Raw genomic sequence first — 16,995 nt, forward strand, 5'->3', positions numbered from 1 at the left:
GTGTCGCTGTAATGAGGTGTGAGTGCATTGCTATCTGGAGAAGTTAGGGGGAGTCAGGTGGCTGAGCGGTGAGGGAGTCGGGCCAGTAATCAGAAGGTTGCCAGATCGATTCCCCACCGTGCCAAATTACGTTGTGTCCTTGGGCAAGGCACTTCACCCTACTTGCCTCGGGGGGGATGTCCCTGTACTTACTGTAAGTCGCTCTGGATAAGAGCGTCTGCTAAATGACTAAATGTAAATGTAAGTTAGCTAGCTCACTGGCTAATGGAGGTCTGAGAGAGAGACTTTGGAGTCTGGGGGGGGGGGGGGTTCGAGGACATTGCCAGGGGCTGCGGAAGAAGCTAGGACTGTGTGCCGTCAGTCTTAACCAGCTTAGCTCAGCCAGCCAGCAAAGTGTCACAGAGTGACAGCACTTTGTTACTCGGACCAGTAGCTGTCGGGAAATATTCTATATTCAAACAGAAATTAGAAAATTGAATGTGTTATTTTGAGCACAGGATTTGGCGGTGCACATCTTCTCAGTCAGTGGTGTGCACCACCCTATAATTCTCCAAAATAGCTTCAGGAATTGTGCCTACATTCCATTTCCATCAATTAAAATAAATATATTTTGTCACTTTCACTGTACACCGCATGAAGGGCACTGCTCCGAGCTCTTAAACTCTGCCACTGCATGAAATGAATATTCCGTAGGGTTTAAAGACGCATACATTATCCCGCAAAAATAAAAACACAGGTAATTTTGTTTTAGCATGTGCAAATGGAGGTTGCCGGTGTCGTCCCTCCATTGAAGCGGCTTTTATGATGTTAATTAGTTGTTAGCGTAGTTTCCAGCCCCAGCCATCAACCATGAGAAGTTCACAGACCCTCTGTTCACAGGGAGTCAATGCCATGGCAGCGTTTCAAGAGCCCTGAACAGGACGGCGAACGATAACGAACAGGTGATGGGGACCGATGCCCATGGCGACAGGAATTACAAAGAAAATTGAAATAGTGAGAGTGGGATGAATCATCTGGACAGCATATCAAATGTTGAAGGCACACTCAGTGCATGCTATTTGCTCATGCTGTAATAATCTGTGCTTATTTAAAAGATAAACAATGGCTGGATCTTGCGCCAGTAAATTGTGCGCATACTAGCCGTTTGTATCTGGGAGCAGCACAGAGGTTTACAGTCTCAGACACACCGTCACAGACGCCTGTACTTTATTGCACCAGTGTTTGTGCGATAGCAGTATTTATGATGCTGGAATTTATGCTGCACTGTATTACCAGTGTGTCTGTATGTGTTTGTGGGTGTGCGTGTGTGTGTTTACGCTTTGTCTTTTGTTTCACAGTACTTCTTTAGTACTACCATGTTGTATTGTATTCGTATTATTGTGTCTTTAAATCATTTTTTGGGACGGGGCGGGGGGGTTCAATAGATGAAATAGAAACGTCTCATTATGTTTTGTTGTCAATAGAGTCTCACAAGGACCCAGGCAATGCTCTACTTCCTCTATAGGATGAACGTGTTGACAGTAGGAGAGCTTCATCTCTTTAGTCTCACAACGGCTAATCTGAAACTAGCACAGCAATCCCAGTCTTCCTCCTCCTCCTCCAAGTCTTCCTCTTTCGCCCCCTCCTTTTTTCCTCCTCCTCTTCTTCCTCCCACTATCCTTCCTCCTTCTCTGACTCCAGACATATTTACTCTCCCCCTTGCTGCTCATGTCCTGTTCAGATTTAAACAGCAAACATAAAATGCCAGAGATAACCTGCACAACGCTTTGGAGGGACTTGACTCCCAACATTATTTTAAAGACCAGATCTGAGAGTCTGAGCTCTGCAGTCGGGGAGCGATTATCTGCTGTGATCCCTCTCCGGTACACCAAAGTCATTCATCTGTCGATCCCCCACCCCACTCCTCCTCCTTCTCCTCCATTCCCCCACCACCCCCACCATGCAAAGGCGTACCCCTAATCATGCCGGCAGCATGTGTCAGTCCTGTGGATGAGCAAGGCCCAGAGAGGAGAAGGGCTCTGTAAACATGGACAGGCAGCGGGGTGCCCCCACATACACACACACACACACTCCACTCTGAATAAGCAAACAGGGGGAAGATTTAAGGATTTGGTCGGGACCAACTTTGTAGTGGCGGCTCAGGGTTCTGTTCCGGCAGTTTCCGGGGATGCAGCCGCTGGGATATTGTTCTTAGCCCATGAGGGGCCGCTATGCGTTATAAGCTCTGTCTTTTGTCAATAGCATTACAATACAGACATTCCAATTCTCTCTTTCTTTTCGCTTCCTTTTTTTTCCTTTTTTTCTTCCAGTTTTTGAGTCAGATTTAACCATTGAGCATACCTCATAGGCCCCAGGAATCCATGTTGTCACCGCTGACAACATGGACAAAAACAAATAAATACAAATGGCGAAAATCTTACTGTGGAGATCAGAAATCAGTCTGTGCCATGCGCACAGTATTACTGCATATAGGTCCATATATCTGCATTAAGGGGCATTTGACCTCTGTCTCTGTGTTCTGAACTTTATTTTTGCCCCACTGATTAAGAATGATCATGACAGACCAGTAAATCTAGCCTTGGACTGTGGATTCCATAAATAGCCTAATACAATTGGCTGTATCAAAAGGGATGTATATTAAAAGCATCTGAGTGTTCTCTGCTGTCAGGATTCCATTATGGTGCCTGCTCTCTCCCCTTGTGTTGATACGCCAGTAATTTACAGACCGATCTTAATTGACTTATTTTCTCTGCATGTCTGTGGGTGCCTGAGCACGCACCGCAATAAGAGTGTTGTTCCTCTGTTGGGCCACACACAATGTACTGAGTTCAATTTTACCATTCATAATGAATGCAGCATCACCATTCAAATGCAGCCATAAGCACACAGCAGATAAGAATTTAATTAAATGTAGATTAAAACCAAACAGGAAAACACACTGGCTGATAATTTTTTATCACGTCCCCTGGTCATATTCCCCCCCCCCATCCCTCATACTTTCGACTTGTTCTTCCTTGGGCTACGCAGATTTTCAGCTTGCCAAAAGTGGCGAAACACCTCACACACACATCTCGCTGTGGCGCCGTGAGATTGTGTAAAATGCAAAACGAGGGGCGGTCACACGATTAATCAGAATTCTGGCGTCGGGGGAGGATGGTGGTGGTTGTGGTGGGGGGGGGGGGGGTCGAATTAGTTGCTTCATCCCAAATTTGCATTATATTCCAAAGGACAAACCAGAGCACTGTAGGCAAGGGGAAACATATCTCTCTCTCCACACGAACAATTAGATATTTCCACAATATTGAAATAAATGTCACCTTCAGTATCAAATGTGTCCATACTTGCTAAACATGATGTTAGAGGCAGTGCCCTGAAAGCGTGCCGGGGCAGGGAGAGAGGTGAGGAGCACCGCAGCCCAGACAAGAGAGACAAGCAGGAGACTTCAGGCTGCCTTGCTGCTGCACTGCACTCCACTGGGGCTGAGAGCAGCTGGGGAATACTACAGTACACTAGATTTGCGGTCGATTTTTTACAAACTATTTACTTTAAATACTGTTGAACTGGTACTCGTTTTCCAACCCGTTTCCTTCTTATGTGCAGTTCTAAAAGGGAATTTAATTCAAATAACTGTAAAATTCAAAATAAATTCTCACATGAAAAAAGGTAATCAAACCGATAAGTGGATATGTTGTTAAATGTGGGACTTTTAAATGCTGAAGTATAACTACAGCAGCTAATTGCCTAACCATCTGCTGAAGTTATGGTTCCTCTCCCCAAAATTCCTTCATCTACCGTTTTATTTAAACAAATACATGTACTTGTGTACAGCTTCAAATTGCTGCAGCTTGCAGGTTCAGTAGACACTCATTATCTGAACCAATGGCTTTTCGTCTCAGACTTATCCTACACAGACACACACGCACACACATACACACATTTAATACAACCACACACAAAGAAATCACACAGACTATTACCCTTACACAGTTCCCTACAGTGAGGCCCTTATTAAACAAGCAGAAATAAGAAGCCATCGTGTTTGTCATCCGTTATGGTCGGGACTGGGGATCTCTCAAGCACATGGAGGTGTTGAGGAATAGCAGCACCACCAGTACGAGCAGAGACATCGTTCCGAGCGCGCTCAAACTGGCACGAAAGTGTGCGAGAGTGTGCGAGAGTGTGCGAGAGCGTGCGAGAGTGTGCGCCGCTCTCTGGCCAGCGCCGGGCACCCTACCCGCCACTTCCTCCTCCCGCGCCACCACCACGGCTGATGCCGCGGTCGCTTCTGTGCCCGTCCCCCTGCCCGCCGCGCCGGTCGCTGCATCTCAGTTCCACTCTATTACCCTCACGCAAGCGATTGGCCTTTTTCTGTGGGGAAAAGAGCAATTTCCTGTCGCAGTCTGTTTGATCAAGTGCTAAACCCTTGTGATCAATGGAGAGACAGATGTCGCCTCCAGATGGCCAGGCGGTGATACCTGGGGCAGAGGGGGGCTTGCCAGGACGACAGAATGGCAACGAGCAAGGGCAGTGGCCGGGCTCGGAGCCGCAGCCATCGAGACACAATGTGACAAACGCAATTAGGCCTTTTAGCTGTAGAGTATTTATTTCGCCCCAGCAAAAGCGACCGGAAATTTAATTAGCACATACTTTAAGCAATATGTAGAATTACAGGGGTGCAGGGACACAGGGCAGGTTGCTAGGGATTCAGCATTGGTTGGTTTGCTCAAGTTTGTCTGTGTGTTTGTGCGTACATGTCCATGTCTGTGTGTGTGTGTGTGTGTTTGGAGTTGTTTTCCCTCTGTGTAGTCTACAGTTAATGTGGTCATTAATTTTTACAGAGTAATGTAAATGTAAAAAAAAAAACTCCCTTAACACAACAGCAGCTGTCAGGAGGTTTCTGGAAACATTTCAATTCTTTACATTCCGTTCTCACCTAGAACCATGATGTGCCATACCAAAATGTCTGACAGGTGCTCCTCCCTTGCACCTCCATCCTTCTGATCCAAAAAATGAATAAACCGCCATACGCCAGGAGGTACGAACAAACCTTCCCAACGAGGAGAGACTCACATTTTATAAACATAGACATGCATTTGCATTAGGCTAGGACTGGCCATGGCTGCCTAGGATTGGCTAGGACTTTCTATGGCTAGCATCCACGCCACCACGGCCAGCGAGCCCATGTGGCGCACACAGACACGGAGCCACGTTGGAGGAGCCAGTCAGGCGCTCTCGCTCTCCCAGGAACCCTCCCGTTGGAGTGCCGCCGTTCACCTGCTCCCACAGAGGCATGTTGGAAGGGGGGACGTGGGCCATTGGGCTGCAGCTGGGGCTCTGGGCTGGGGGGGGGGCTCTGGGCTGGGGGGGGGGCTCTGGGCTGGGGGGGGCTGGGGCTCTGGGTTGGGGGGGTCTGGGGCTCCGGCAAAGGGCTGTCACAGGGGCCTCGTGCTCCCATTAGCAGGGCTGGTCAGGACGTGCAGAACCAGCATGTTCCCTCAGCAGGAGCCCTCAGTAAACACATGTCCACTAGCTGAGACCAGGCTGAGCAGGAAACCTGCAAAGGACACCCATCCCCTCCTCCCCCCCATGAACAAGCCACCAAAACCAGGCCACCCACAGAACCCCCACCTCCAACCATGCACTACAACGAGGTAGATCAGAAAAACACACTCCCACAACCAGGCTGTCGAGCCACAACCAGTTCCTAAAACCCAGCAGACATTGCGACAGACATCCAGTGGAGACCTGTATACAAACCTTTTCAGAGGAGAGTTCTGTGAAGCTACTTGACTTCTCTCTTCACATGAAGGGATTTTGCTGTTTGAGTTAATGAGGGTGAATGCCTTTTTAGTGTTGTCTCAGGGATTTGCCACAGACAGTGCTTGAAAATAGAGAAGCACATATTTAGTCCCCCAAAAAAGCATCAGAAATCAAACATGTTTTCAATTAGCTTTTACATTTTTCCTAAAAAATGATTAAGTAGAATAAATGTCCCTATAATCTTCATCCACATTTTTTTGGTGTCGTGCAAATTGGTAGTTCAATTTGTTGTTCCTTATCGCTGCTCTTGTGTACTCTTGTGTGTTTGTTCATGTGATTTTCCACATTAATTGTCAATTGTAAACAAATATATTTAATGTTCAACTTATTTTCCAATTTTACACTTCTAATAGACCTATAAAACAAGCCATTTCCATTCACATTTATCTCTCTCATTCAAGACTGTGGCCAAACAGACAGACCGACACTTGGCAATATAATTCTAACTGCAGAGAAAAAATCTTCTAGACTCTCCTGGGAGTAGCCGTTGGAAAAAAAATGTTCTAATTACGAAAGGAACCGTCCCATTTTCACGCAGCGTCAAATCATTTCCTCAATCAGATCATTGCAAGGAACAGAAAATGTTCTTCAAATTAAAATATTGAATTTCTCCAAAGTCAGACATCTTGACAGTAGAATGGGACTGTTCTGTGTCTTGTATCGTGGTCGTGTAATGTCTTTGTTACCACAGAATGTATACAGTAGAGAGAGTGTGTATGGTTCTCCTGGGAGACCCTTTCTAATTTGTGGATTGTGACCCTGGTGCCGTTAGCTCAAGGCCACGCAGGAGCCCTAGTGCTGGCTATCGTCTGCTAAACACTTGCTGCTAAAATTAGCCCGGACCGCACTATAGTGTCGGTGACTTGTGAGTGTGTGCTTGGTGTCAGAGGAAGCTAGCTTCCGTGAACACATATTTACCTAACAATGCTTCATAAAACCACCCTGTCACGTCCCATCAGTAGCAGAAGAAATCCTTCACTCTGTCTCAGACAATGTGCTTTTGTTATGTTTGAAATCACTTGGCTGTTGGGTATTATTGTGTACATGTTGTATGTATGATGTGTAGCAGCAGTGTAACTGACAAAAACAATATAGATGATTGTATAGAAATACGTGCTAAATAACATTAATATCCAAAAAGAAATAGAAGCCTACCTGCCTGTCTGACTCCCTGGCTGCCTGCCTGCCTGCCTGTCTGTCTGCCTGTTTGCCAGCCTACCTGCTTGCCAGCCTGCCTGCCAGTCTATCTGTCTGTCTGTCTTGCAATGGCACTGTATTTGAAGAGTCTCTGCCTCGGTATAAGATGAAACTTCCTCTCGTGTGGTGGTGAGGCTGAGCTCTAGCATGAGAAGAGTGCCTCTTAGTGGTGAAACTCATGCATAGACAGGATGGTGTGAATGCAAGTCCCTCCCTATGGAGCAAAGGGAAATATGATAGTTCTACATGTTTGGTTAATTAGATATGGGACACACAAACACACATTTTCAGCTTCTGTGTTTAAGCACGTGAAAGGCACTGTTTAATCACAATCCCCCAAATTGACAGCGATGTCATTTTCATCTACCTCGTTTGACTGAGAAGTGTTTGGAGCCATGCCGTCGGTGTCCATGTTGTCCTTCAGTCCATCTCAGTGGTGTCCTCTGCGTGTTCGTGGTTGTGTTGATGAGCTCTTCTGAAAGCCCCCAGTTCACCTGCTGATTCAGACAGCGTCGAAATCATTCAACATCATTTGAGAGGAGGAATTCATTCAGACTTGCTCGTTTTCTCACAAGCAGATGAGTCGACTGTACTAGGATAGCCCGCCGTTGAGCGTGGCGGAGTAGGAAGGAATAGAATAGAATACCGCAGTGAATAAATAGAATTGTATTTACTGTCTCTTGTTGCTGCTGGGGAAGTTGTCAGTGCGCTGGCTGAGTGCAGGGGGCCCACACCGTGGTTCAGAGGGGCCAGCGGTCCCAGATAGAGCCCAGGCATCCATGCTCATCGGCAGGACCTACTTGATATTCGTATGTGCCATGAGGCTGGGGCGGGGCGAGGGGCTGAGGCTGATCTGGAGACAAGAGGAGAGGTCTTTAATTAGAAACCTCTCAGTAGCCCATGGCTACGACGGCCCAGCTTTACAATTAAGCCCAGTAGTTGGCAGGCTGCCGGTGGACAGAAACGAGACCTTTCAGGACTCACGTAATCAGGAGCGGGAAATGTTCGCGAGCGGGGACGACGGGGACGACGACGACGACACTGGTTGCAAATTGCTGTCGAGCTTTTAGTGGCTGGTCAAGGAGAGGCGAGGTCAGAATTGACCTTCGTCCTTTGTTCAAATGGTGGAAATTCACCTCTTTTTACAAGTGTTTTATAAGGTGCAATTTGGCTCAAATGATGTGCTCTTGCTTCACCTCTACTGGCACTCCGTTAGCAAGAGGGAGTTAGAGCAGCCATGATGACTCACAAATACAATCAGTCAGTGAAACCTGTCAGTCAGCACCCGCGCGCAACCAATTAGATGATTTCTCTAAACCAGAGAATCCTCTCGAGTCATAGGTTTTGTAGTTGTACACCTTCAGTTGCAGGTGTTACCTGTGCGTGTTACCAAAACTAGAACAGCCACCCCTTCCAAGTGGAGCATTCCTGCGGTGGAACGAGAAGGTCTCCAGCATGGTAAAGACTTCCGCAGCGCTACTTTGGTCAAACAGATGGCAAGAGAGGAAGAGCTGACGTGCTTAACTACGCATTTTACAGCAAACTATTAAAGAGCTGTGATGTTTACACACACCAGCGTTTGAATACCTGTCTTCGGGCCAGTTTAATTATACCAGGCCTTCTGTTATTGGTTTAGCTTTGTTGTCTCGCAGGCCCCACACGAGGAAGGAGCGATTTGTTTGTGCTTTCATTAAGATAGGAAGCCCGGTGGCACTGGGAGGAGGGGGACGGACCAGGAAGTGTTTCATTCCAGCTCAAGTATCTGGTCCTCCGCCGCCCACCACGCGTCTACAGATACTGTAGTGTACACACCCATGTGCTCCTAAAGACATGTAAAGCCGGGAAATTAAAAATGGCCTCTGATGCCTGACTTTGAAATCTCTCGGGGCTTGGCGAGGAGTGGAGGGGGTGGGTTGGGGGGGGGGGACATACAAGCTGCCTTATTTCCCATACGATTCATCCTGTTTGATTAGTGAAGTACTTCGCTATAACCAGGGCTCGCTTAATTTTGTTTCTTGAATTCCTTCATATGTTCATCTTTAACTGCATGTTCAATGAACCATTAATCAAAGGGAGAAAGAGGGGAAAGGGGGGGAGGGGGGGGGGGGGGGGGGGGGGTTGGAGGGCATGTAGCCAGAGGAGCCTCAGTCTCTGGGCTGCTCTGTGCTGGTGAATGTTGTACTGAGAGACCGCAGAAAGCAGTGGTTTTTAATTATCTGGACTACGTACAGGATGCCGTTTTTTGATTGTTTTAATGAAGCAGCTGGCCTATTGTCTCCGCTTAATTCCCCCATTGTTTTTAGAATATGTCATAGTTCTTTATTCTTTTATCAGGTGCTCTGCAGGAGGAATGAGACAATGGCCCTCATTCCAACTGCATTGGCCACTGCACAATGGCAGCTGTAGCGGACAGCTAACCGGCAAACAAGTGCAAATCACACAAGCACCACTTCTCAGACCTTTCCCCCAGTTTGAGACTTTGTGAGCATGCTCTCTGGCACCGCCACTTGACCCCGCCTCCCTGTGAGGCGCGCCGCATGCCGATCACACCTGCCCGCAGGGGGGGCAGAGCGCCCACGGGTACCCCAACCCTGTGACCCGGAAGATGAACGAAGAAAGGTCCAATCTGGGGTCACCGAGGTCTTCTGGCCCCTTCTGGGCCCCCCCACCCTCCCCATTGTCTTTGCCCACCTGACCAGGAGCGGAGCAGGCCACTGGGCTCCGTTTCTGAATAAGCTATCTGTCAGCACCAGCATCAGAGCTGTAAAGTTGCAGCTAATTAGCCAGGAGAGTACAAACAGTCCCTCAGTCAACACTACAGCACTGCACCTGAGAGTCTCAGACACCTTCTCACCTCACTGGGTCTTCAACCCTGCTCTCTCTCTCTCTCTCTCACTAACGACCCCAGTCAGTGAGTATCTCATGTCGTGGGTTCAAATAACAACCCAATTTGATTTGCATTCCCTCTTTATAGCGTAGCCAGTTGACTCTTAGACAGACAAAATTTGGAGTCTTCCTAAACCAACATCTATAGATTTAGCTCAGCAAGTCTGACCGGGCCTTGTGTTCCTCAGGTTCCAATCCCATCCCAGTTGCATCGGTATGTTGTCATGTCGTTGGCAGCTTGTCTCCGCTGCAGCCAGCGAGGTATCGTCTAGTCAGTCTAGGTGCTTCGTGATGATGTGACAAGCCCACATTGTACTCCAGCACTGTACCTCACACCAAAACATGCGGCGAAATGCGACGCGCGACCGTTGAGCGGCGAAGCTTGTCAACGCGTTCACGTCCGGACGCGCATTCAGCCCCACGCCCCGGCCGAGTCGCTCTCCTGAAATCCATCTCAGCGTTGGATTCATTAGCCTGAGGGTGAGAGCGCTCCGACGCGGCCTGTTTGCCACGGAGGCCTGCGAGGAGGCAGTGATCTGAGACAGAGGGAGAGGCCGTCTCAGCTCCCAGGGTCTCTCCCCCGGTCGCTCCCTCACCTCCGCGGGGGGAACATCTGCGCGGGGGGGGGGTCGCTCACGGAGCGGAAGGTTTTCGGGGCGGCGCGCGCCCACGATCCGGCTCACTACATTGTTGCCGGCGGGGGATCGCGTCGCACCGTGGCGGCGACGCGGGCGGACGGCGAGGAGCGGTTGGGTTATTTGAAGAAAGAGATCCACATGGATAAAGGGGCCTCTGCAGGGCTGTGTGGAGAGAGGGAGCGGGGGCGAGTGCGTCTCTGCTCTCGTCACGCCAGATTGGCCCGTAGATACAGCCTGCTCTTTAAAGCAGCGCTCGCACACACACACACCGTGTGCACGCACACACGCACGCACACAGACAGATTTGCACTCTCTCTCGAACCCACACACATCCCATAACTGACAGATCGGCGCACAACTAAACACACTGTCTACCCGTACCAGCACCGGAGAGATATTTCATGACTGCCAGATGCCAGTTAGAAAAACGTGCTTCATTCCCAGTGTTGAGACACAAAGTCTGATCACCCTTAAAGGGAGTATCCGCACCCTTGCTCAAGCCGGATGAGAGATGTTATGGTGTGGGAGGTGTCTAGAGACAGGAAACATTCACGCTGCATTTCATCATCGCAGCATAAATGATCGCTTGTGTCTACCACTTAATTTGACTTATTGCGACAAGAGCTTCTCTGGAGCCCGGGCCCTGGAGATCTGACTCATTGAACGACTGCCCAGGTTCATGGGAGAGTCGTATATAGGTTCTGTGTAAACATTAGTAAGGTGTTCCTCCGGGTCTACGGTTCTGCGGCCCCTCCAACCTGCCTTCACTCTGCTCCTGCTCTGGCGCTCTGTTCTGGAACAGCTGGCACCCCAATCTCTGCTCCTCTCTCATCCTGACGCTCTGTCGGCAATGTTTGCACATCTTTGAAAGCTAACAGCATGCTTTAATTAATTGTCCAGCTTTTCTCTGAAACAATGTCCTAATTCTGCCATTTAGAGGGAGCGTATCATAGGTTGTTGTTATCGCCGCTGCCAGATTTTTGTAAATAGTCATATTAAAAACTTTAATCTCTTCAATGGGAGAGGAAGTGCTGCTGCACAGCCTGTCATGTGCTGAGATAAATATTATCTAAGCTAAAACCTTCTCGTCCCCGTCCCCCCCTCCCCACCTTCCCTCCCTCCCTGCTTCCCCCTCCTCTCGTCCCTGCTCTGACTTAATGAATATGTTCAGAAGATTTCAGAGGAACGTTTAATCCCGAAACACAACAATGTAATAAAGGAAGAAGACCTGCCTCGCTGTGCTTCGAGGTTCTGCCACACTCCACTCCTGTGTGTGTGTGTGTGTGAATGTCTGGTCTTACTTTACCTCTACTGAACCTGGAGGTTGGAGGCCCCGAGCGCTCTATGTCGCGCCTTCCACGAAGTACCATTTGCCATTCGATTTACTCGTCTGTCTCCATCTCTTCCTCCCTCTACCCCACCCCCCCCCCCCCTCTCCAGGTGGCCAGCTCTGGTGCACCACCACCAAGAACATCATGGAGGGGGAGGAGCTAGTGGCGTTTGCGGTGGACTTTGACTCTCGTCTGCAGGCGATCAACCACATGTCCCTGAGTGAGGGCATGTACCCAGCCAGGCTGCTGGACTCCATTCAGCTCCTCCCCCAGCAGGCCGCCATGGCCTCCATCCTGCCCACCGCCATCGTCAACAGTAAGTGGGACACGTTCACAAACACACACACACACACAACAAGCACACACGTGGCATATAAACCCACTCCAGTCACACACTTACCTCAGGCACGGGCATTCACACATTCACATACTGTACACAGCCACAGAGCCACTGGCGAACTCACACTCCCCTCGACACGCACACACTGGCACACGTCCTCGGTACGACCAGGTTGCAGTCACCTGTTTAACCGGGAGGCGTGTCTCCAGCAGGCGTAGATTATCCCAGATGAGTCTCTGTGGCTGAGATAAGAGGGCTGACCTTCAGTTAGGGTTCACACAAACACTCGCAGGCTCGGGCTAACCTGTTAATTGCAAAATACAAGCCTCATGCAAATAAGTGTGTTTGTTTACTTAATAAGGGCTATCGGAGTTCAGGCCGACAGGGAGGCTGCAGCAAGCAGATGGGCCAGTGTTCTAGTTTGCCCTTGACAAAGGGCAGCAGCCTAGTGGTGGAGACTTACAGGGATATGGGAGGATTTTCTAGTTTTCACGCAAGCTTTGTGTGTGTGTGTTTGAGAGGCGGACTGCCCGACTGCCGGACTGCCTGCCCTCGACACCACCGGCCGATGAGTTTGCGAGCTTGTGTTGTCGCGTTTGTATGAACCCGTGTGCCCGCCATCACACCTTACCTCTCTCTCCTCTCTCTCTCTCTCTCTCTCTCTCTCTGTGTGTGTGTGCTCGCCCCTCCAGAGGACATCTTCCCCTGCAAGGCGTGTGGCATCTGGTACCGGAGCGAGAGGAACCTGCAGGCCCACCTCATGTACTACTGCAGCGGCAGGCAGAGGGAGCCGGAGACGCCCACGGAGGACAACGACAACAGCGCCCACCAGACCCCCCACCTCTGCCCCTTCCCACAGTGCAACAAGAGCTTCTCTGGAGCCCGGGCCCTGGAGATGCACCTGAGCACACACAGCGGTGAGCAGAGACACTGGCGCCCTTTAGCTTGTTAGCTTAGCTTAGCTTCAGTAACTCTCCCCCTCCCCTCACCCCCCATTACATGCAGAGGACTTCCTTGATGCCTGCACTGTGCCAGCACTCTCAGCACAGGGCTGAACTTTATTACTAAAGTATAACGTCGAACCACCACGGCACTTCACGAAACTTCAGAGAAAAACACTGACACTGTCAACAAGCCATTGAAATAAAGTGACGTCGCGCGTCAGTTGACAGTTTGTCTCTCAGAAGGAAAATCAATCGATGGATGAAAGAACCGGGAAGGAGTGAGCGTGGCGTGATGGGCGTTTGCAGTGAACATGGCTGCAGAGAGAGAGAGAGAGAGAGAGAGGGAGGGAGGGGGGGGGGGGGGGGAGGGAGGGAGGGAGGGAGGGGGGGGGGGAGGGAGGGAGGGAGGGAGAGAGAGAGAGAGAGAGAGAGAGAGAGAGAGAGAGAGAGAGAGAGAGTGGGAGGCTGGAGTCTCACCCGTTCTTCTCTTTTATCTCCCTCGCAGGTGTCAAAATGGAAGAGAGCCTCCCTCCTGGCACCAGCTTGAAATGCACAATCTGTAACTACACGGCGGATTCTCTCATAACATTCCAGCACCACATCCTGTCTCATCTGTCACAGGCGGCCTTCAGATGCAATCACTGCCACATCGGCTTCCAGAGCCACAGGGAGCTCCTGCAGCACCAGGACTCACACGGCCACGGAGGGAAGCTCCACAGGGAGGCGGACGGCACCGAGCTGTCCCCCCGGGGGGGTCTGGAGGACGGGCTGCAGCAGGTCCGGGCCGTGGGGGGGGTCGAGCTGGGCGCCAGGAAGGACCTCCTCCTGGGGAGTCCCAAGGTCACCCTGGGCAAGGAGGCGAGCGCCGGCGAGGGAGACGGGGAGAAAGGCGAGAAGAAGCCCCCCATGCTGTCGGCCCAGAAGGGGGACCACCCGGGCAGCAAGGCCAGCTTCTCCTACACCCGGATCAAGTCGGAGCCCTCCAGCCCCCGCCTGGCCTCCTCGCCCGTCCAGCATAACATGGGCCCCACGTTCCCCATGGGCCCCTTCCTGTCCCAGTTTGCCTTCTCACAGGACATCTCCGTGGTGCCCCAGGCCTCGGAGATCCTGGCGAAGATGTCGGAGCTGGTCCACCGGAGGCTACGCCACGGAGGCAGCAGCTACCCCCCGGTCATCTACAGCCCGCTCATGCCCAAAGGAGCCACCTGCTTCGAATGCAATATCACTTTCAACAACCTGGACAACTACCTGGTCCACAAAAAGCACTACTGCAACAGCCGCTGGCAGCACATGGCCAAGTCGCCGGACTTCTCCAGCCTGGCGGACAAGGTACCCGAGGCGGTGAGCCCCAACAGCGGGCACAGCTCCGTCAGCCTGCTGCCCGGCTGCCACCCCGCCGAAGCCGACAACCACCTGATGCCGTCGGCCAGCCTCAACACCAGCGTACTGGACATGATCAACGCCGGGGCCAAGGGGCCCGACAAGGAGCTGGCGGGGCCGGGGAAGAAGGGGACCAGCCCTCCGGGGCCGGAGGAGAGGCTGAACGGGAAGCCGGGGGAGGTGAAGAGCCCCGGCGGGCCCACCCTGGTGGAGAACGACAACGACCCCAACAAGACGACGTGCGAGGCCTGCAACATCACCTTCAGCCGCCACGAGACCTTCATGGTGCACAAGCAGTACTACTGCGCCACGCGCCACGACCCCCCCATGAAGCGCATGTCGGCCAACAAGGTTCCCTCCATGCAGAGGACCATGAGGACGCGCAAGCGCAGGAAGATGTACGAGATGTGTCTCCCCGAGCAGGACCACCAGAGACCCCCCATGGGCCAGCCCGGGTACCTGGGGGTCGGAGGGCCTCCCCTGGGGAACCCTTGCACCTCCCACGAGGCGGCGGAGAGCTTGGCGGAGCGCTTTCACCCCCGCTGTGACATCTTCCCTGGCATGGTGCCCAAACACCTGGAGGCCTCTCTCACCGTCACCAAGCCCATTATGGCCCCCAAATGCAATTCCACCATGGACCAGCAGGAGATGGACGCCCCCATCGACCTCAGCAAAAAATGCTCGCCTGTCCCCGACAAGACATGTAGCTCTCCTAAAAGACTGTTGGACTATCACGAATGTACGGTGTGCAAGATCAGTTTTAACAAGGTGGAGAATTACCTCGCGCATAAACAGAACTTTTGCCCCGGGACCGCGGCCGCCACGGCCCCTCACGGCGGCGAGCTCGGAGGCCCGGAGGCGTCCGCCATGTTCCCGGAGGTGAAGAGCGAGGGCAACAGCCTGGACGACCTCTACGAGAAGAGTCCCGGGAAGGGGGAGAAGAACGGCGGCGGGAAGCTGCTGGGGCAGAACGGGGGGCTGTTCCCCCCACACCTGGGCCCCACCCCTGGACTCAAACCCTTCAGCGAGGCCCAGCTCCTCCAGGCTAAAGATGACAACAAGAACCCCTTCCTGCCCCACTGCCTCTACCCTGGCGCCATCAAGAAGGCGAAAGGCGCAGAGCAGATCTCGCCGTACTTCGGCATCAAGCCCACTGACTACGTGGGCGCCGGAGGGCTGGTGATGCAGGCGGAGTCGAGCAGCGAGCAGGACCCGCCCACCACCAACGGCGGTGGAGGGGCGGAGCTGGGGAGAGACCCACCCCCGGCCACCGCCAATGGCATCCCCCACCCCGGCAAGGAGCCTCTTCCGCTGCTGCCCAAGAACCGGGGGATGGTGATCATGAACGGGGGGCATAAACCAGAGGAACGCTCAGGCACCGCCCCACCCCAGCAGGAGAACCAGAACCGGAGCCACACCCCCCAGCAGCCCGACGGCCATCCCTCGCCGACGTGGGGCGCCGTGGAGAACCCCGGCGACTCCAACGAGAACGTGTCGCCTGCCTCCAAGTCCCCGACCGAGGAGGCGGTTCCCGCGGCAACCAAAGGGGTGAACGGCTCGCCCCCGGGGACAGGAAGTGGGAAGTACTGCCGCCTGTGCGACATCCAGTTCAACAACCTGTCAAACTTTATCACCCACAAGAAGTTTTACTGTTCGTCACATGCCGCTGAGCACGTGAAATGAAGGATTTCTTTGCTTTCCTGTCCCTCCCTTTCTTCTCCTCCTCCCCCTTTCTTTCCTCACTGTTTGGGTACTCTGTTGTGTCTGGGGTTAGTGCATCTCGCAGTTGTTGATGCTGCTTGTGGACAATCAAGAGAAGCTACATCCTTCTTCGTTTCAGACTTTAATGCAAAATCATTGGTAAAAAAGAAAACAGGAAAAAAAATGAATCAAGAGTAATATTGGTGCCACTTTCACACTTATTTATTTTACAATCAGTATTAATAGAAGTAGTGATCTTAATTTAAAATTCAAAATGAAATTTATATCAGAGTTGTTTGTAATGTTATTGTATAGTCATTCTTGTGTAGCACACATTGTTTACACTGTAATGTAGGCTCAATGAAACAGTAGACAGAAGACTAAATGAGATGCATTTTAGACACAAAAATAGCTACTGAGGCACTTGTGTATTCCTTTTTTGCTGTACCAGTTCTTGTATATGCCGCAATGTCACCTGCAGCCTGTTCTCACGGCCCCACAATCCTCCTCTGAGGTCCTGAGGACGTCTGGGCCTCTGCGTCTCACATTAGGGCATACACACATGGCTTTGCATCCGTACATGGCTGTTTGTCTCTGTCTCTTTTCTTAAACTCAACACGTGGATGTTCTCCTCGGGATGGCAGCATTCTTGTATAGTACTCGTATTTCCGTTTTGCTGACACACTTCAAACTCTCCCCTTTTTTGGAAAAATTTGCTCTCGATGCAATACTTTGTAAATGAGGGACACGTTACTGAA

The 16,995-nt window shown here is 51.4% G+C and overlaps 1 protein-coding gene across 1 annotated transcript in view; it reads left to right on the forward strand.

Annotated features, from left to right (window-relative positions):
* zfpm2a (zinc finger protein, FOG family member 2a) overlaps positions 1 to 16,795 on the forward strand; it is a 106,993-nt gene extending 90,198 nt beyond the window's left edge. The window contains exons 6-8 of the mRNA XM_047042858.1: positions 11,982 to 12,188; positions 12,905 to 13,129; positions 13,662 to 16,795. Of these exons, the coding sequence (XP_046898814.1) occupies positions 11,982 to 12,188; positions 12,905 to 13,129; positions 13,662 to 16,219 (2,990 nt within the window). The 3' untranslated portion in view covers positions 16,220 to 16,795. The remainder of the gene's footprint in view (positions 1 to 11,981; positions 12,189 to 12,904; positions 13,130 to 13,661) is intronic.
* The last annotated feature ends 200 nt before the right edge of the window (positions 16,796 to 16,995 follow it).

The sequence above is a fragment of the Hypomesus transpacificus genome, chromosome 2 (assembly GCF_021917145.1).
Source record: "Hypomesus transpacificus isolate Combined female chromosome 2, fHypTra1, whole genome shotgun sequence".
Lineage (NCBI taxonomy): Eukaryota > Metazoa > Chordata > Actinopteri > Osmeriformes > Osmeridae > Hypomesus > Hypomesus transpacificus.